The following is a 20097-nucleotide window of genomic DNA, read 5'->3' as shown; positions in this document are numbered from 1 at the left end:
CCCTGGGTCCGTCCATGAGTCCGTCAGTCCATGGGTCTGTCCATGGGTTTGTCCGTCACCCAATAAACTCATCGCTCGCCCCCGGACGCTCGCTCTGGTTTTGCCCCTTGGGGATGTGGGGGGACGGGACCTGCCCCCCCTTTTGCCCCAAAACACCCCCCAAGTGCCCCCCCCGTGTCCCCCACATAAAGACACCGACACCGGGAGTTACAAACCCCCCCAGCTTTATTCCTGGGGGGCTGGTTGGACCCTCCTCACCAAGCCGGGGGGGGCCAGGACAAAAGGTGCCCCCAGGCCCTGAGGTCTGTCCAGGGGGGGTGGTGCGTGTCTGTCCGTCCGTCTGCCCATCCCACAGGTGTGTCCATGGGGCTGGGTGTCTGTCTGTCCATGCGGGGCGGGGGGGCGCATGTCCACCGGTGTGTCCAGAGCCGCGTCGGTTGGTGAGTCCGAGGGTCCGTCCGGGTGTTGGTGGGTCCGTCTGGGTGTCGGTGGGCGCGGGGGGTGTCGGTGGGCGCCGGGGGGGTCTCACTTGCCCCCCGCCATGATGCGAAGGTACTGGAGGGCGTTGCGGGCGGCCTGCGAGCGGGCGCCGTCGCGGGAGGGGCCGGCGCCGTGACACACGGTGGCCGGTTGCGTCGACAGCTCCACCAGGCACTGGTGCAGCCCGCTGAGGCTCAGCGCATCTGCGGGGGGGGGACAAGGGACATGTCACTTCAAACCCCCCCACAAAGCAGCAACAACTCCCCCCCGGAATGCTGGGCGGGGGTCCAGGGGGTGTCTCACCGATGTCGAGGTAGCTGATGGCGAAGCTCTGCTCCTCCGAGAGCTCTTGCAGGAGGGCGCAGGCGCCCCCCCCAGCCGCGGGGGGGGCCAGGGGGCGGCTCCGCAGCTGCAGCAGCTTCTCCCCGGCCGAGTTGCGCAGGGAGTCCCAGGTACAGCCCGGGGGGGGGCGGCCACGCAGCCCCTCCAGCCGCGGTCCCGCCTGCGGGGGGGGACACAAGGTGCTGGGGAGCGGCCTCACCCCCGCACAGGGACGTGGGACACCGGCGGGGGGACACGGGGGCTCAGGGAGCAGCTCATGCGGGGACATCCAAGGTACACGGGGGCTCAGGGACCCTCCAGACCCCCACATGGGGACATGGGGCCTCAGGGACCCTCCCGAGTCCCGTGCAGGGACACCCAAGGGACCTCGGGGTGCCCGTGTCCCCCATTAACCCCTTGGGGACACCTCCAGGGTCCCCATGTACCCCCCGTTAACCTCTTGGGGTGACCCCGGGGTCCCCGTGTCCCCTATTAACCCCTTAGGGACACCCCCAGTGTCCTCCATTAACCTCTCAGGGACACCCCCAGGGCCCCCGTGTCCCCCACTAACTCCTCGGGGACACCCCCAGGGTCCCCATGTCCCCCCCATTAACCTCTTGGGGTGCCTGTGTCCCCTGTTAACCCCTTGTGGTTTCCCCTATTAACCCCTCAGGGACACCCCCAGTGTCCCCATGTCCCCCCATTAACCCCTCAGGGACACCCCCAAGGTCCCCATGTCCCCCCCATTAACCTCTTGGGATGACCACAGGGTGCCCATGTCCCCCACTAACCCCTCGGGGACACCCCCAGTGTCGCCGTGTCCCCCATTAACCCCTCGGGGACACCGCCGGTGTCCATGTCCCCCACTAACCCCTCGGGGACACCCCCAGTGTCCCCGTGTCCCCCATTAACCCCTCGGGGACACCGCCGGTGTCCCCATGTCCCCACCCCGGGCGGTACCATGCAGAACTGCTCCTCGTCCCCCTCGGCCTCGCTGCCGTCCCGCGGCTCCATGGGGACATTGTGGATCCGCACCAGCATCTTGGCAGCCGCGTCGCGCTTTGCCAGCTTCTTGGAGGTGCCGCTGCCTGCGGGGAGGGGACAAGGGACACTGGGGTGAGCCTGGAACCTTCTCCCGTCCCCCTGTGTCCCCCGCCGCGTCCCCCTTGTCCCCGTACCGATCTCCACGAAGCGCTCGACGCGACAGGTCATGGTGAATTCCTTGCGATGCGCCGGCCCCGACTCCTGCGTCACCGTGTACTCGGGCAGGCGCCAGCCCTTCTGCACCACCAGCTCCTGGGGGGGGACACGAGAATTAGGGGGGGTCAGGGACATGGGGACAGCCTGAAATGGGGAGAGCTGGCCCCGAAAAGGAGGCGCCAGCCTTGAAACGGGGAGGGACGGCCGCAAAATGGGGAGAACAGTCACCAAAATAGGTGTAACTGCACGCAAAATAGGGATAACTGGCCCCAAAATGGGGATAACCGGCCCCAAAATACGGGTAACCACCCCAAAATGGGGATAATTGTCCCTGAAATGGGGATAAGCACCCCCAAAATAGGGATAGCTGTACCCAAAATAGTGATAACTGGCCCCAAAATGGGGATAATTGTCGCTGAAATGGGGATAACCACCCCCAAAATAGGGATAGCTGTACCCAAAATAGTGGTAACTGTACCTAAAATAGCGATAACTAGCCCAAAATGGGGATAAATGTCACCAAAATGGGAAGAACTGTCCCCAAAATGGGGATAACCACACCCAAAATGGGGATAAATGTCACCAAAACGGGGATAACTGTCCCCAAAATGTGGAAAACGGTCCCCGAAATAGGGATAACCATCCCAAAATGGGGATAACTGTCCCCAAACCAGAGATAACTGTTCCCTAAATGGCAACAATTGTCCCCAAAATAGGGAAAATGTCCCCAGAAGGAGCACAAGTCCCCCCAGCTGGGGACGGGCAGCCCCCAAATGTCCCCGCCCCCCCCCCACAATGGGTCAGGTCACCCCCAAAGGGACCTGCCCCCCGCCAAGTGGGGATGTTGAGCCCCAAAACCGCCCTGTCAGCCCCAAAATGGGGCTGGGGGGACACACACGTGTCCCCTCTTGTCCCAGCCCGCGGTGTCACCCACCTGCAGAGCCCCCACGGGGTTACACTCCGACTGGGGGGGGGACACGGGCGGCTTCATGTCCAGGGGGGTGCCCCTGGTTTGGGGGGGGACAAAGGGACACAGCGTGAGGGAGGGACACAGAGGGGGCGGCTCTGAGCACCCCCCCAATGCCAGAGCCCCCCGTGTTGGGGAGACAAAGAGGTAAAATGGGGTGCTGGGGCTTTTTGGGGGGGTGGGTGCCCCCCACGCTGTTACCTGGGTGAGGGGGGGGGTGCAGCGGGTGCTGGGGGGGCAGCGGGGGGGCCGGGCTCAGCCGGGGGCTCTGGGGGGAAAGGAGAGCTTGGGGAGAAAAGGGGAGACGTTAACGCCCTGGACGGCCCCCCCAAATCCTGCCAGGCCACTCCGACCCCCCAGATCCTACCAGGGACCCCCAGTTTCTTTAAGATTCTCTGGTATTGCCCCCCCGCCCCGCCCCAGGCACCCCCAATTCTCTTGGCTCCCCTAAGACACCCCTAAACTCCCCCAAGCACCCCCAGACCTGCCTGGGGACCCTCATCCCCCCCCCCCGGACACCCCCAAACCCAACAGACATCCCCAACCGCCCCCAAAATCCCTTGGGGTGCCCCCTGGCACCCCCACTCACCCTGTGTACCCCCAACCCCCGCCTGGACCCCCCCAAACCCGCTGGGGTGCCCAGCACCCCAGGGGTACCCCCAACCACCTGTGCACCCCACCCAGGACCTCAAAGTCCACCCAGCCCCCCCAAACCCCACCCCGACCCCCCCAGCACCCCGGGGGACCCCGTCCCCCCTCACCTGGGCTCCTCAGGGCTGGGGGGGTCCAGCATGTCCCCCCCTTTCAGCAGCTTCAGCGCCACCTCCGCCGCTTTGTGCTTCGCCGCCTTCTTGCTGGGGCCCTGTCCTGGGGGGGGGGGACACACGGGCTGAGCCAAAATGGGGAGAACCGGCCCCAAAACGGGGAGCACTGGCACCAAAATGGGGATAACCACCCCCAAAATGGGGATAACTATCCCAAAATGGGGAGAACTGGCCCCAAAATGGGGATAACCAGCCCCAAAATGGGGATATCTGGCCCCAAAATGGGGATAACCGTTCCCAAAATAAGGATAACTGTCTCCAAATGGGGATAACTGTCCCCAAATGGGGATAACTGTCCCCAAAATAGGGATAACTGTCTCCAAATGGGGATATATGTCCCCAAAATAGGGATATATGTCCCCAGATAGAGATAACTGTCCCCAAAATGGGGATAACTGTCCCAAAATGGGGATAACTGTTCCCAAATGGGGATATATGTCCCCAAAATAGGGATAACTGTCCCCAAATGGGGATAACCATCCCCAAAATAGGGATACCTGTTCCCAAATGGGGATATATGTCCCCAAAATAGGGATAACTGTCCCCAAATGGGAATGATCACCCTCAAAACAGAAAGCCCCTCCACCCTGAGGTGGCATGGGGGATGCGGACGACCTGGCAGGTTTTTGGGGACAACCTGGCAGATTTTTGGCGACAACCCGTCAGGTTTTTGGGGACCCACCGGTGCAGCTGATGTCCCCGACGGTGACGCGGAAGGTGAAGTTGGGCTGGTGGGCCTGTCCCTCGGCCTTGAGCAGGTCGTAGCCGGGGGTCTTGCCTACGCGCGTTCCATACTCCTGCAGCAGGCTGATGGGCGTCTTCCCGGGGCTGGCCGCCAGCATCTGCGCCAGGCTGGGGACAGGGCTGTCACCACCCCCCCGCGGTCAGAGGGGACACTTGTGGGGGGGTATGGGCAGGGGGAATGGCCCTGGGGACATGGGGACAGGAGTGGCACTGAGGTGTAGCATGGGGACATGGGGACAGGGGGACAGGGGTGGCACTGAGGTGTAGCATGGGGACATGGGGACAGGGGGACAGGGGTGGCACTGAGATGTAGCATGGGGACATGAGGACAGGGGGATATGGGGATATGGGGACAGGGGGATATGGGGACAGGGGGATATGGGGACATGAGGACATGGGGATATGGGGACAGGGGGACATGGAGACATAGGGACACAGGGACATGGGGACATGGGGACATAGGGACATGAGGACATGGGGACATGGGGACAGGGGGATATGGCGACATGTGGACATGGGGATATGGGGACATAGGGACACAGGGACATGGGGACGTGGGGACATTGGGACATGGGCACATGGGGATATGGGGATATGGGGACATGGGGACATGAGGACATGGGGACAGGGGGACATGGGGACATTGGGACATTGGGACATGGGGACATTGGGACAGGGGGATATGGGGACAGGGGGATATGGGGACATTGGGACATTGGGACAGGGGGTTATGGGGACATTGGGACATTGGGACAGGGGGATATGGGGACAGGGGGACATGGGGACAGGGGGACATGAGGACACGGGGACAGGGGCGGCATCACCTCCGAGGATGGCGACATGGGGACGGGGTGGAGCCCTCACATGCATGGGGCCATGGGGCGATGGGGCCATGAGGACATAGGGACACAGGGACATGGGGACACGGGGCCCCGCGGCCAGGCCCGTGTCCCCCCCGCCCCTCACGCAGCCGCGGGGCCCAGTGCAGGCCGCAGCCTCCCCCCGTCCCTCCGCAGCGCGACAACCCCGGGGCGGGCGGGCGGATCCCGGTTGTGGGGGGGTCACCCGGGCCGGGGCGGGGGGTCCGGTACCTGGGGAAGCCGCCGCTCCGCCTGGCCCCGCCGCCCGCCCCCTCCTCGCTCATCCCCGCCGCGCTCCGGCCCGCCGCCGCGCCGCCCGCGCCGCCAGGGGGCGCACGGCCCGGCTCCGCCGCGCCGCGGGGCACGACGGGAAAGCGGGCGCCGCGGGGGGTTGTGGGAAGTGTAGTTCGGCGGGGCGGGCGGCGGCGGCCGAGCGGCCCGGGGAGAACTACGAGTCCCACAAGCCCCCGCGCGGGGAATGCTGGGAAGGTGGAGGACTGGGTGGGGGGTCCTGCCTCAGTTTCCCCCTCTGGGCAGGGAGGGGGGAGTTGGGGGGGGGGGGGGCGGTGGGTGGGGACAGAGGGACAGGGACGGACAGGATGGACAGGGATCAACGGATGGGGACAGTGGGGACAGGATGGGGACAGCCGGATGGGGTGGGACAGGAGGGGTACAGAGACAGACAGACGGACGGGATGGGACAGGGATGGACAAGGACCAACTGGGGTCAATGGATGGGGACAATGGGGACAGGTGGGGTGGGACGGGGACAGACGGACAGGATGGGAAGCGGTGGACAGGGGGCAGTGGATGGGACAGGTGCGGTGGGACAGACGGACAGGAAAGGTACAGAGACAGACAGACGGACAGGTGGGACAAGGATGGAAAGAGACCAACTGGGGTCAATGGATGGGGACAATGGGGACAGGTGGGGTGGGACGGGGACAGACGGACGGGATAGGACGGGGTGGACAGGGGACAGTGGATGGGGACAGGTGGGGTGGGACAGATGGACAGGAAGGGTACAGAGACAGACAGACAGACAGGTGGGACAAGGATGGAAAGGGACCAACTGGGGTCAATGGATGGGGACAATGGGGACAGGTGGGGTGGGACAGGGACAGACGGACGGGATTAGATGGGGTGGACAGGGGACAGTGGATGGGGACAGCTGGGGTGGGACAGATGGACAGGAAAGGTACAGAGACAGACAGACGGACAGGTGGGACAAGGAAGGGAAGGGACCAACTGGGGTCAATGGATGGGGACAATGGGGACGGGGACAAAGGGCCATGGGGACAAACGGACACGGGCACTGGGAGCAGGCTGGAACCACTGGGAATAGACTGGGAGGACTGGGACCAGACTGGGAGCAGCAGGGACAGGGACACCCGGACTGGGACACCGGGGACAGAGGGACACTGGGAGCACTGGGGACAGACTGGGAGCAGTGGGACAGCGACACCCAGACTGGGAGCGCTGGGAACAGAAGCACATCCATACTGGGAGCGCTGGGGACAGGAGCTCACCCGTACTGGGAGTACTGGGATCATACCGGGAGCGCTGGGGACAGGAGCTCACCCGTACTGGGAGTACTGGGATCATACTGGGAGCGCTGGGGACAGGAGCTCACCCGTACTGGGAGTACTGGGATCATACTGGGAGCGCTGGGGACAGGAGCTCACCCGTACTGGGAGTACTGGGATCATACTGGGAGCGCCGGGGACAGAATCGCACCCACACTGGGAGCACTGGGAGTGCACTGGGGCCCCCGTGTGGCACCAGGACCAGCAGGAGACACCGGGGGGGTCCCAGTCCCTGTGCCGGGGGGTCCCGGGGGCACCGGGGGGTCCCGGTCCTGCTCCGGGGGGCGGTCCCGGTGCTGCCGGGGGGTCCCGGTGCCCGTACAGGGTCCCGGGGGTCCCGGGGCCGCTCTGGGGGCTGGTCCGGGTGTTCCGGGGCCGGTCGGGGGGTCCCGGTACCGGTACAGCGCTCCCAGTGCCGGTACAGGGGGCCCGGTGAGGGGGTCCCGGTGCCTTTCGGGGGCCCGGTACAGGGGTCTCAGTGCCGGTACAGGGGGCCCGGTGCATTCCCAGTGCCGGTCGGGAGGTCCCGGTGCCGGTACGGGGGTCCTGGTGCCGGTACAGGGGGCCCGGTGCCAGTCGGGGGGGGTCCAGTGTCGGTGGGTTCCCGGTGCCGGTGTGGGGGTCCCGATGCCATTCGGGTTCCCGGTGCGATTCGGGGTCCCTGTGTGATTCGGGGTCCCGGTGCGGTTCGGGGTCCCGGTGCCGTTGCGGGTCCCGGTGCCATTGGGGGTCCCGGTGCAGCTGGGGGTGCCGGTGCGGTTGGGGTCCCGGTGCCGTTGGGTGTCCTGGTGCCATTGGGGTCCCGGTGCCGTTCGGGTTCCGGTGCCATTGGGGAGTCCCGGAGCGGTTGGGGGTCCCGGTGCCATTGGCGGTGCCGGTCCCGCTGTGGTTCCGGTCCCGGTGCGGTTTGGGGTCCCGGCGCCGCTGGCGGTGCCGGTGCCATTGGGGGTCCCGGTGCCGTTGGGGGTCCCGGTGCCGTCGGGGTCCCGGTGCCGTCGGGGTCCCGGTGCCGTTGGGGGTCCCGGTGCCGTCGGGGTCCCGGTGCCGCTGGCGGTGCCGGTGCCGCTGTGGTTCCGGTCCCGGTGCGTCCCCGGTGCGGCGGGGCCGGGGCGGGGCCGGGGCGGGGCCGAGCGCCGGGCGGGGCCGTTCCGCTCCGCTCCGCTCGCCCTGACCGCGGCACCGGGCCCCGGTACCGGCCCCGCCCGCGCCCCCCCCGGCAGCACCGGCATCGCCCCCGGCAGCACCGGCACCAGCGGACCCCCCCAGGTACCGGGCCCGCGGCGGGGAGCCGGGGGGGGGTAGGACCAGGGATGCGGCCGGGATGGAGCGGGGGGGGATGGAGCGGGGGGGGGGGATGCGCTCCCCGCCCCCACCCCCGGACGCCTGGGTCCCCCCGCCAGGCCTGGGCGGGGGGGGAGCGCACCCTCCCCCCCTCCTGAGCTCATGGGGGGGGTCGGGGGGGTTCGGGGGGGGCGGTGGGGGAGGCAGGGCCACGAGCGGCCTTGCACACGCGTGTGCCCCCCCCGCAATGTGGGAGATGCTTTTGCACACGCGTGGGCAGCTCCGAGCGCACGAGTGACATCTCCCCCCGCCATCCACCCCCCGCACGCGTGTCCCCCCCCCCGCGTGGGCGTGCAGCCCCTTTGCACGCGCGTGTGTCCCCCCACGCGTGTGCACCAACCCACCCCCCCCCCGGGCACGTGCACACGCCTGTGCCCCCCCCCGGGCTGTACCCCCTCCCCCGCCAGCACACGCGTGTGCCCCTCCCCGTGTCGCGACATGTATTGGCGGGGGGGGGCGCGGGGGGGCGCTCTCTCGCGCCCCCCGCCCCCATCTCCGGCTTCTCTCTGTCGCGACACGGGGCTGTCGCATGTCGCGACAGAGACACACACAACACCCCCCACCCCCCCCCCCCGGGCGCTTGTGCCTCAGTTTCCTCGGCGCGGGGGGAGGGCGGGGGAGGCTCGTCCCTTACCGGGGTGACGTCACCGAGTGACGTGATGTCACCACGGGGGGGACACGACACCTGGAGGGGCGGGTCGTGTCCTCCCCCCACCCGGACGCCTGGGTCCCTCGGGGTGACACTAAGCCCCGCCCACGCCCCCCCCCCGCGGTGACTCACCCCCCCCCCCACTAATTTTAGTGATGACCTCATCGCCGGCTCCGCTGTTGCCATGGCAACAACCCCCCCACCCCAATTTTCAGGGGACCCCGATCGGGCCTCATCCCCTGCCCCCCAGGGACCCCCCCCCGGACTCCTGGGTCCCCCCCCCTCCCCCGACCCTGCCTCAGTTTCCCCCAGCACGTTTGCACGCTGCCGTGTGCTCACACGCGCTTGTGCACGGCCGCTCACTTGTGCACACTCATGTGCACTCTTGCACGCTTGTGCACACCTTTGCACGCTCATGTGTGCAAGGAGGTGCACGTGCCTGCAAGGGGTGCCCACAGCTGCACACGTGGGTGCAAGGGGTGCATGGGGGTGCAAGGGGGTGCAACGGATGCATCCAGGTGCAAGGGGGTGCATATACGTGCTGGGGGTGCACGCACAGGTGCAAGGGAGTGCACACGCATGTAAAGGAGTGCTCATGGGTGCAGGGGGTGCACATGCATGTAAAGGGGTGCACACACAGGTGGGGCTGCACACATGGGTGCAAGGGGAGTGCACACACGTGTAAAAGGGTGCCTGTGCGTGTAAGGGGGTGCACACATGGAGCTGCACCCATGGGTGCACATGTGTGTACAGGGGTGCATGTAAAGACGTGCACACGTGGGGTTGCACACATGGGTGCAAGGCGGTGCATGTACAGATACAGGGGTGCACACATGTCAAAGGGAGCCCATGGGTGCACGTGTGAGTAAGGGGGTGCACACATGGAGCTGCACCCATGGGTGCAAAGGGGTGCAGGTACATGTATGGCGTGCACACACGTGGGGTTGCACACATGGGTGCAAGGAGGTGCAGGTGCATGCACAGGGATGCACCCATGGGTGCAAGGGGTTGCAGGTACATGTATGGGGTGCACGCATGGAGCTGCACCCATGGGTGCATGGGAGTGCAGGTACATTACATTTGTGGGTTGCACACACGTGGGGCTGCACACATGGGTGCAAGGGGGTGCACGTATGGAGCTGCACCCATGGGTGCAAGGGGGTGCAGGTACATGTATGGCGTGCACACACGTGGGGTTGCACACATGGTTGCAAGGAGGTGCAGGTGCATGCACAGGGATGCACCCATGGGTGCAAGTGGGTACCCCCGCACTGATGTCCCCTCCCGCAGGCCGGGGGGCGCGGGGGCTCGGGGGGGCCCCCGCCATGGCCTGTCTGCACGAGACGCGCACGCCCTCCCCCTCGCTGGCGCTGGCCTCGGACGGGACCCCCGAGCAGGAGCTGACCCCCACCCAGTGCGTCCTGCGCGACGTGCTGCCCCCCGCCGCCCCCGCCGCCCCCGCCGCGCCCCCCGAGGCCTGGCCCCGCCGCGGGCCCCCCCGGCACCCCGAGCTGGGGCCCGAGGGTGCGGGACCCCTGGCCCCCGAGGCCGCCCACCTGCGGTGCCAGGCCGGGGGGGGGTTCCTGGAGGGGCTGTTCGGCTGCCTCAAACCCGTCTGGACCATGATCGGCAAAGCCTATGCGGCTGAGCACAAGCACCCCCAGGAAGGTGAGTGGGGGGCGTGGGTGCTGTGGGGTGCAGGAGGGTGCTGTGGGGTGAATGGGGGTGCTATGGGTCAAAGGAGGGTGCTCTGGGGTAAAGGAGGGTGCTATGGGGCGAAGGAGGGTGCTATGGGGCAAAGCAGGGTGCTATGGAGCAAAGGAGGGTGCTATGGGGCGAAGGAGGGTGCTATGGGGTAAAGGAGGGTGCTATGGGGCGAAGGAGGGTGCTATGGGGCAAAGCAGGGTGCTATGGAGCAAAGGAGGGTGCTATGGGGCGAAGGAGGGTGCTATGGGGTAAAGGAGGGTGCTATGGAGCGAAGCAGGGTGCAAAGGGGCAAATCAGAGAGCAGTGGGAAAAAATAGGGTGCAGCGGGGCAGGGAGTGGGGTGCTGGGGTGCATGGGGTGCAAGGGGCAGGGTGGGAGCAGTAGGGCCAGGGTGAGGGCGACAAGGGTAGGGGGGCTGCACCCCAGCTATGCCAGCATGTGGGTGCCCCAGGGGTGCTGCTGCGGGGCGTCCCATGGGTGCGGGTGCCCTAGAGATGCTGATGTGGGGGTCCCACGGGTGCGGGTGCCCCAGGGGTGCTGATGCGGGGGTCCCATGGGTGCGGGTGCCCTAGAGATGCTGATGTGGGTGTCCCATGGATGTGGGTGCCCCAGGGGTGCTGATGTGGGGGTCCCATGGGTGTGGGTGCCCTAGAGATGCTGATGTGGGGGTCCCATGGATGTGGGTGCCCCAGGGATGCTGATGTCGGGGTCCCATGGGTGTGGGTGCTGCAGGGGTGCCGATGCGGGGGTCCCATGGGTGCGGGTGCCCGCAGACCCCTGGGAGGTGCCGTTTGAGGAGATCCTGGACCTGCAGTGGGTGGGCAGCGGGGCGCAGGGCGCCGTGTTCCTGGGCCGCTTCCACGGCGAGGAGGTGGCTGTGAAGAAGGTGCGGGACCTCAAGGAGACCGACATCAAGCACCTGCGCAAGCTCAAGCACCCCAACATCATCACCTTCAAGTGAGTGTGGGTGCCAGCGGGCATGGGGGGGCTTGGGGACACCAAGGGCACAGGGCATGGACATGGAACATGGGCATGGAACATGGACATGACATGGGTGAGCCATGGGAATGGGACATGGGGACACTGTGGGCACAGGGCACAGACATGGGGACACCAGGGCACAGATGCATGCCCCAATAAGGTTGGGTGCCCTGGAGAAGTTGGGTGCCCCAATAAGGTTGGGTGCCCTGGAGAAGTCAACTGCCCCAAAATAGTTGAGTGCCCCAACACAGTTGGGTTCCCCAGTAAGGTTGGGTGCCCTAATACAGTTGGGTATCCCAATATAGTTGAGTGTCCTGGAGAAGTTGGGTGCCCCAGTACAGTTGGGTGTCCCAGAGACATTGGGTGCCCCAGCACCTTTGGGTGCCAGCAGGTGTCCCTTGACTGAGGTGCCGCTGTGCCCGCAGGGGTGTGTGCACCCAGGCCCCCTGTTACTGCATCATCATGGAGTTCTGCGCCCAGGGCCAGCTGTACGAGGTGCTGCGCGCCGGGCGCAAGGTCACCCCGTCCCTCCTGGTCGACTGGTCCATGGGCATCGCCGGCGGCATGAACTACCTGCACCTGCACAAGATCATCCACCGCGACCTCAAGTCGCCCAAGTGAGCGGGGACGGGGGCTCGGGGAGCACCCATGGGTGCTGGGGTGGGGGGCGTGTCCGTGGTGGGGACGTGCATGTGGTGGGTGCATGATGGTGCACGCCATGGCCGTGGTGGTGCCTTGTCCCCTTGGGGGCTGCATGCTGGACGTGGTTGCGTGCCAATGGTGGTGACATGGCCGTGGTGGTGACATGTGCGTGATGGTGACGTGTCCATGGTGGTGCCGTGCCCATAGCAGAGCGGTGACCATGGTGGTGCCGTGTCAGTGGACATGCCATGTGCATGGTGGTGACATATCTGTGGCAGTGACATGTCCATGGTGCTGGCACGTCCATGAAGATGTTGTGCCCACAGTGGTGGCACGTCCATCATGATGTTGTGACTATGGTGGTGGCACGTCCATGAAGATGTTGTGCCCATGGTGGTGGCATGTCCATGATGTTGTGCCCATGGTGGTGGCACGTCCATGACGTTGTGGCCATGGTGGTGGCATGTCCATGCTGGTGTTGTTCCCACGGTGGTGGCACGTCCATCACGATGTTGTGACCACGGTGGTGACATGTCCATGACATTGTGCCCACAGTGGTGGCACGTCCATGACGTTGTGCCCACGGTGGTGGCATGCCCATGACCCAATGATGCTCGTAGCAGCTGCATGCCCGCGGTGGTGCCGTGCCCGTGTCGTTGGCGTGTCGTTGGCGTGGTGCTGGCGTGGCGCTGAGTGGCTGCCCCCCAGCATGCTCATCACCTACGATGACGTGGTGAAGATCTCGGACTTCGGCACCTCCAAGGAGCTCATTGACAAGAGCACCAAGATGTCCTTCGCTGGCACGGTGGCCTGGATGGCACCCGAGGTCATCCGCAACGAGCCCGTCTCCGAGAAGGTGGACATCTGGTGAGGGCACCTTGGGGACACCAGCAAGCTGAGGTGCCATCAGGGACACAGGGGGCTTTGGGAGGCAATGAGGACATTGGGTGGCACAGGGGACATTGGAGACAATAGGAACAGGGGGACACTGAGGGGACACTGTGGGTGACCAGAGGTGGGGACATTGGGGATACTGGCAGGGACATTGCAGGGACAGGGGTGGGGGGCATCAAAGGAGCTCAGGAGGATCAGGGGACATCGGGGACACCAGCACGGGCAGGGAGGGGACACCAGGGCAGGGCAAGGGCGACCAGGGGACAGCGGGAAGACCCTGGGGGTGCCCAGCTGTGGGTGACGGGGCCGTGGGTGCCACTGTCCCCAGGTCCTTCGGGGTGGTGCTGTGGGAGCTGCTGACGGGCGAGATCCCCTACAAGGACGTGGACTCCTCGGCCATCATCTGGGGGGTGGGCAGCAACAGCCTCCACCTGCCCGTCCCCTCCGGCTGCCCCGACGGCTTCAAGGTGCTGCTGCGCCAGTGCTGGTGAGTGCCACCCGGGGGGACACCCGTGGGGCCACCCGTGGGGACACCCCGCCGTGGGGACACCGCGCCGTGGGGACACCGCGCCATGGGCGCCCATCTCATGGTGGAACCAGCCCATGGGGGACCCCACCGTGGTCACCCCACTGGAGAGGCCACCGTGAGAGACCTGCCCTTGGCACCCCAATGTGGGTGGTTGTCCCTTGTCAGAGGGACCCCCCCCCGCCCCGACCCTGGGGGTGCCCCCAGCCGTGGGATGCTGCACCCCGGGCATTGCTGCCCCATGTCCTGTGCGCCCTTCTTTCCCTGTGCTCCCCAAAAGCCTCAGCACCCCCTGCACCCATCTGTGTCCCCCCCGCCTGCACCCAGCGCCGTGTCCCCCCCCCAGGAACAGCAAACCCCGGAACCGCCCGTCCTTCCGCCAGATCCTGCTGCACCTCGACATCGCCTCGGCCGACGTCCTCTCCACCCCCCAGGAGACCTACTTCAAATCCCAGGTACCCGCACCCAGCACCCCCAGAACCCAGCACCCCAGAACCTCGCATCCCCAGAACCCAGCACCCCAGAACCCAGCACCCCAGAACCTGGCACCCCCAGAACGCAGCACCCAGAACCCAGCACCCCCAGAACCCAGCACCCCAGAACCTGGCACCTCCAGAACACAGCACCCAGAACCCAGCACCCCCAGAACCCAGCACCCCCAGAACCCGGCACCCCAGAACCCAGCACCCCCAGAACCCAGCACCCCAGAACCCGGCACCCCAGAACCCGGCACCTCCAGAACCCAGCACCTCCAGAACCCAGCACCCCCAGAACCCGGCACCCCAGAACCCAGCACCTCCAGAACCCAGCACCCCCAGAACCCGGCACCCCAGAACCCAGCACCTCCAGAACCCAGCACCTCCAGAACCCAGCACCCCCAGAACCCGGCACCCCAGAACCCAGCACCTCCAGAACCCAGCACCTCCAGAACCCAGCACCCCCAGAACCCAGCACCCCAGAACCTGGCACCCCCAGAACGCAGCACCCAGAACCCAGCACCCCCAGAACCCGGCACCCCAGAACCCAGCACCCCCAGAACCCAGCACCCCAGAACCCGGCACCCCCAGAACCCAGCACCCCAGAACCCGGCACCTCCAGAACCCAGCACCCCCAGAACCCAGCACCCCAGAACCCGGCACCCCAGAACCCAGCACCCCAGAACCCGGCACCCCCAGAACCCAGCACCCCAGAACCCGGCACCCCCAGAACGTGGGTACCCAGCACCCCAGCACCTCCAGGACCCCAGAACCCCCAGCACCCCCAGGACCCTGAGACCCCTGAGATACCAAACACCTGGGACCCCCAGGATGCCCAGTACCCGCAGTAACTGGTGCCCAGTGTGCCCAGTGCCCAGAGTAGCTGGTGCCTGGTGCCCGCGATAGCCGATGCCCGCGGTTGCCATCGCCCGGTGCCCGCGGTGCCCGGTGCCCGCGGTTGCTGTCGTACAGTGCCCGGTGCCCGCGGTAGCCGGTGCCCGTGGTAGCCGGTGCCGGTGCTGCAGGCGGAGTGGCGGGAGGAGGTGAAGCTGCACTTCGAGAAGATCAAGTCGGAGGGGACGTGTCTGCACCGTTTGGAGGAGGAGCTCATCAACCGCCGGCGCGAGGAGCTGCGGTGGGGCCCCCCGCGGGGACGTGGGGACCCTGGGGACACTGGGGCAGCGGGGACACGGCGGGGACCACGGGCAGGGGGCATCGGGGGTGCTGGGGTGGAGGGGTGGCTGTTGGGTGCTTGTCCTTGCACGTGCTGTTGGGTGCAGTGGGGTGCCACCGAGTGCCATGGGGTGCCGTGGGGTGCCGCGGGGTGCGTGTGCCGACGCCAGGCGTGTCCCCCGTGCCAGGCACGCGCTGGACATCCGGGAGCACTACGAGCGCAAGCTGGAGCGCGCCAACAACCTCTACATGGAGCTCAGCGCCCTCATGCTGCAGCTGGAGCTCAAGGAGAAGGAGCTGCTCAGGTGAGAGGGTGCTGCCGGCACCCGCCAGCACCCACCAGCGCCCAGCAACACCCCTCGACCCGTCCCATGGCCACCTCATGGCCATGGCCATGGCCAACCCTACAGCACCCTATGGTCAACCCTATAGCACCCCATGGCCAGCTCATGGCCATGGCCAAACCTATAGCACCCCATGGCCAACCCTACAGCCCCCCATGGCCAACTCATGGCCATGGCCAATGCAACATCCATCCCATGGCTATGGCCAACCCTACAGCACCCCATGACCAACCCTACAGCTACCCCATGGCCAAATCATGGCCACAGCCAACCCATGGCCACGGCCAACCCAGTATCCACCCCACGGCCATGGCCAACCCTACAGCACCCCATGGCCAACTCGTGGCCATGGCCAACCCAATATCCATCCCATGGCCATGGCCAACCCTACAGCACCCCATGGCCAAGCCTACACCCACCCCATGGCCAACTCATGGCCATGGCCCAACCTATAGTACCCCATGGCCATGGCCAACCCTACAGCCACCCCATGGCCAATCCTACAGCACCCCATGGCCAGCCCATGGCCATGGCCAACCCTACAGCCATCCCATGGCCAACCCATGGCCATGGCCAAACCTATAGCACCCCATGGCCACCCTATGGCCATGGCCAGCCTTCTATCTACCCCATGACCAGCCCTACACCCATCCCATGGCTCCCCAAGCCCTTGGCCGGCCCTTACCCCACGTCCCCCCCCGCCACATCCCTGGGGGCGGTTGCCCACATGTGGTGGCCCGTGGCAGGCGGGAGCAGGCGCTGGAGAAGCGCTACCCCGGGCTCTTCAAGCCGCGGGCGCCGCGGGGGCTCCTGCACGGCAACGCCGTTGAGACCCTCATCAAGAAACGCAACGTTCCTCAGAAACTCTCGCCCCACGGCAAGCGGTGCGCCCGGACGCCTGGGTCCCTCCGGGGAGGGCGTGGGGGGTCCCTGGGTCCTTTGGGGTGGGAGGGTCTGGGGGTTTGGATGCTGGGGGGCTTGTGGGGGACGTGGACATGTGGGTCCCTCAGGGTTGGGGGGATGTGGGGACATGGACATGTGGGTCTTTGGGGGGGTGGGAGCCCGGACACCTGGGTCCTTTGGGGTGGGGGGGGCTGGGGGTTCGATGCTGGGGGGTCTTTTGGGGTGGGGGGCCTGGGGGTTTGGACATTTGGGTTGGACATGTAGGTCTATCAGGGTGGGGGGGTCTGGGGACCTGGATGTGGGGATCTTTGGGGGGAGGGTGGGAGCCCGGACACCTGGGTCCTTTGGGGTGGGGGGCGCTGGGGGTTGGGTGGTTTGGGCCCTTTTCGGGGGGGGCTCTGTGGGTTCGCCTTGGGAACGTCGCGGGGAGGGGGTGCAGATACTGGTGTCCCTTGGGATGGGAGTTTGGGCGGGGGGGTTCTGGACATGGGGGTTCCGGACATGGGGGTTCCCCCTGGCTGGGTGTGGGGGGGGGAACGCCTGGGTCCTCGTCTGCAGCCCCCCCGTGTGTGTCCCCCCCCAGCCCCGACATCCTGAAGCCCGAGGTGCTGCTGCCCAAGCTGGACGCGGCCATGGCGCAGGTGGCGCTGCCGGGGTGTCCCAAGGGCCCCCCCTCGCCCGGGCGCAGCCGCCGCGCCAAGGGACGGCACCGCAAAGCGGGACCCCGGGGGGGCTGCGGGGAGCAGGGACCCGAGGCCGGACCCCCCCGGGGGCTGCCGGGACCCCCCCCAACCTCCCCCGGCCCCGACATCCTCGGGGGCACCTTGGAGGCCGCGGGTGCCCCCCCGGCCGCGGTGCCTGATGCGGGGGCTGGGGGGGCCACGGGCACCCAAGAGTCGCCCCCCCCGCAGCCCCCCACCCCCGGAGAGCCCGAGCGGGAGAGTGGGGGCGGCCGGGGGGGCAAAGGGGGGGCCGGGCAGCACCTGACCCCCGCGGCGCTGCTGTACCGGGCGGCCGTCACCCGCGGGCAGGTGAGCACCCGGACGCCTGGGTCCCTTATTTTGGGGGTGGGGGACACGACACACGACCCCCAGGTCCATCCCAGCAGTGGGGGGGTTGGATCCCGTCTGGGAAGGGGTTTGGGGGGCGCAGACACAGGGGTTGCTCCTAAGCGGGGGGGTTCAGGACCTTTGGGTCCATCCTTGGGGGTCAGGATTTGGGGTCCCTCCTGGGGTGGAGGGGGGGTCAGGACGCCTGGGTCCCTCCCGAGGGGCAGCGGGAGGACCCCAATGTGTGTCCCCCCCCCCCGTTTTGCCCGCAGAAGCGGGGGGTGTCGTCGGAGGAGGAGGAGGGGGAGGTGGACAGCGAGGTGGAGCTGCCGCTGCGGCAGAGGTGGGTGCTGACCCCCCACCCAAGGGTGCCCGGGTCTGGCCGGGGGGGTCCAGGGGCACTCGGACCCCCAGGATGGGTGCGGGGGGGTCCATGGGTGCTCAGATGCCCAGAATGGGCACGGCGGGGGGGTCCATGGGTGCTTGGAAGCCCAGGATGGGTGCAGGGGATGCTCAGACACCCAGGATGGGTGCAGGGGGGTCCATGGGTGCTCAGGATGGGTGCAGGGGGCCGGTGGGTGCCAGGGATGGGTGCGGGGGGGTCCATGGGTGCTCAGGATGGGTGCAGGGGGCTGGTGGGTGCCAGGGATGGGTGCGGGGGGGTCCATGGGTGCTCAGCCACCCAGGATGGGTGCAGGGGGCTGGTGGGTGCCAGGGATGGGTGCGGGGGGGTCCATGGGTGCTCAGCCACCCAGGCTGGCTGCAGGTTTAAGGTGCCCAGACGCCTGGGTCCTCACTCGCCCCCCCCTGCCCAGGTGGCCCCCGGGGATGAGCAAGCGCCAGTCGCTGTCGACCTTCAGCTCGGAGAACTTCTCGGACGGGGACGGGGACGAGGGGCACACGAGCGAACCGTCGCACAGCGCGACCCCCTCCCACAGCGCCACCCCCTCCCACAGCGCGACCCCCGACGTGGGCAGCACCAACACGGACGAGCGGCCCGACGACCGCTCCGAGGACCTGCTGTCCCAGGGCTCCGAGATCCCCCTGGACGCGGCGCCCCCCGACGGGCCCGCCCGGCAGCACGGGGGGGGCAGCCCCAAGGTGAGGGGCCCCCCCTGGCGGGGGCGGCGGGGACACCGGGGGAGGGGGGGAATCGCAGGGGTGGGGGGTCCCCAGGGTCCCCTCAGGGTCCCCCCAGGGCTGAGGACTGTGTGTTTGGGGGGTCCCCAAGGGGGGGGGGGGTGCAATGGTGGGTGGGGGGGTCCCCAGGGTCCTCAGCCCCGAGGTGAGGTCCCCACCCTGGGGGGGGGTGATTCCAGGGGTGGGGGGTCCCAAGGGTCCCCCAGGGGTGGGGACCCCCTAAGCCACCGCAGGAGGGAGTTAAGGTCCCCAGGGGTGGGTGCCATGGGGTGGGGGGTCCCCAGGGTCCCTCGGGGCTTGGTGACACCTTGGGAGGGGGTGATCCCAGGGGTGGGGGGTCCCAAGGGTCCCCCAGGGGTGGGGACCCCCTAAGCCACCGCAGGAGGGAGTCAAGGTCCCCGGGGTCCCCAGGGGTGGGTGCCATGGGGTGGGGGGGTCCCCCAGGATTTGGTACCATGGGAGGGGGGCTCAGAATAAAGCAGGTGTCCCCAGGGCCCCCCCCCAGGGCCAAGCACCATGGGGAGGGTCCCCAGGGCCCCCCAGGACCAGGTTCTATGCAGGGGCGTCCCCATGAGGTTCTCCTACAGGATTGGGGTGTCCAAAGCCCCCCAAGAGCAAGGGGGGGTCCCCTGAGCCCCCCCGAGGACCAGATACTGGGGGAGGCCCTGTGAGCCCCCCAAGGATGAGACCCCAAGTTCAAGTACCATGGGGAGGGGGTCTCGGGCACCTTGAGGGGGGGCCCCCAGTGCTGGGTACCATGGGGGGGTGGATCCCATAAGCCCCCCCCAAACGTAGCAGCTTGGGGAGGGTGGATCCCATGGGGGGGGATCCCTCAAACATCAGGGGCCACGGAGGTGGGGACCCCCAGGAGCAGTTCCTGAGGGGGGGGGGGGGTCCCACTGGGGGGGCTCTGGGGGCGTCTGACCCCCCCAGACCGTGTCCCCCCCCAGGTCTCGGAGGACTCGGACTGCGACAGCGCGGAGCTGGATCACTCAGGCAGCGGGGAGGGGCCCCCCCGGCCCACGGCCCCCCCCGACCTGTGACCTGCGTGTCCCCTCCCCCCAAAAACCCACACACCACCCCACGCACCCCCCACTTGTACAGCCCCAAATATTTATATAAATATCTATGGATCTCTACAGACCCGGCGCCATCTCTGTGCCTGGGGGGGGGGAGCGGAATTTGGGGAGGGGTTGGTTTTTTTTTTTTTTGGGGGGGGGAACGACACAGAGAGGGGTAGAGGTTGTGTCTCCCTCTTGTGTTTATGTAGGTCCTACTGCAATAGCCCCC

General features: G+C 67.2%; 2 protein-coding genes across 3 annotated transcripts; one reads left to right on the top strand and one right to left on the bottom strand.

The window, feature by feature from the left end:
• Positions 1-207: 207 nt before the first annotated feature.
• Positions 208-5723, bottom strand: TARBP2 (TARBP2 subunit of RISC loading complex). 2 transcript variants are annotated; one of them, XM_065654399.1, is made up of 9 exons: positions 5628-5723; positions 4475-4656; positions 3730-3835; positions 3170-3253; positions 2936-3008; positions 1980-2097; positions 1762-1889; positions 784-982; positions 208-683 (listed from the first exon to the last, which is right to left on the bottom strand). In XM_065654399.1, the coding sequence occupies exons 1-9, from the start codon at positions 5678-5680 to the stop codon at positions 526-528; spliced, it is 1101 nt and encodes a 366-aa protein (XP_065510471.1). In that variant the 5' UTR covers positions 5681-5723; the 3' UTR covers positions 208-525. The 2 variants fall into 2 exon arrangements, with proteins under 2 accessions (XP_065510471.1, XP_065510472.1); XM_065654400.1 differs by having other exon boundaries at positions 4475-4644; positions 5628-5720.
• A 4574-nt stretch (positions 5724-10297) lies between these two features.
• On the top strand, positions 10298-19873 carry MAP3K12 (mitogen-activated protein kinase kinase kinase 12). Its single transcript, XM_065654388.1, has 13 exons — positions 10298-10640; positions 11453-11636; positions 12086-12277; positions 13011-13169; positions 13525-13683; positions 14069-14177; positions 15224-15333; positions 15560-15676; positions 16462-16599; positions 17202-17649; positions 17940-18010; positions 18483-18768; positions 19758-19873. Exons 1-13 carry the CDS (start codon positions 10298-10300, stop codon positions 19848-19850), a joined length of 2409 nt encoding a protein of 802 aa, XP_065510460.1. The 3' UTR covers positions 19851-19873.
• Positions 19874-20097: the final 224 nt, after the last annotated feature.

Source organism: Caloenas nicobarica, chromosome 33 (genome assembly GCF_036013445.1).
Source record: "Caloenas nicobarica isolate bCalNic1 chromosome 33, bCalNic1.hap1, whole genome shotgun sequence".
NCBI classification, from domain to species: Eukaryota; Metazoa; Chordata; class Aves; order Columbiformes; family Columbidae; genus Caloenas; species Caloenas nicobarica.
This window is presented reverse-complemented; position numbering and strand designations above follow the sequence as displayed.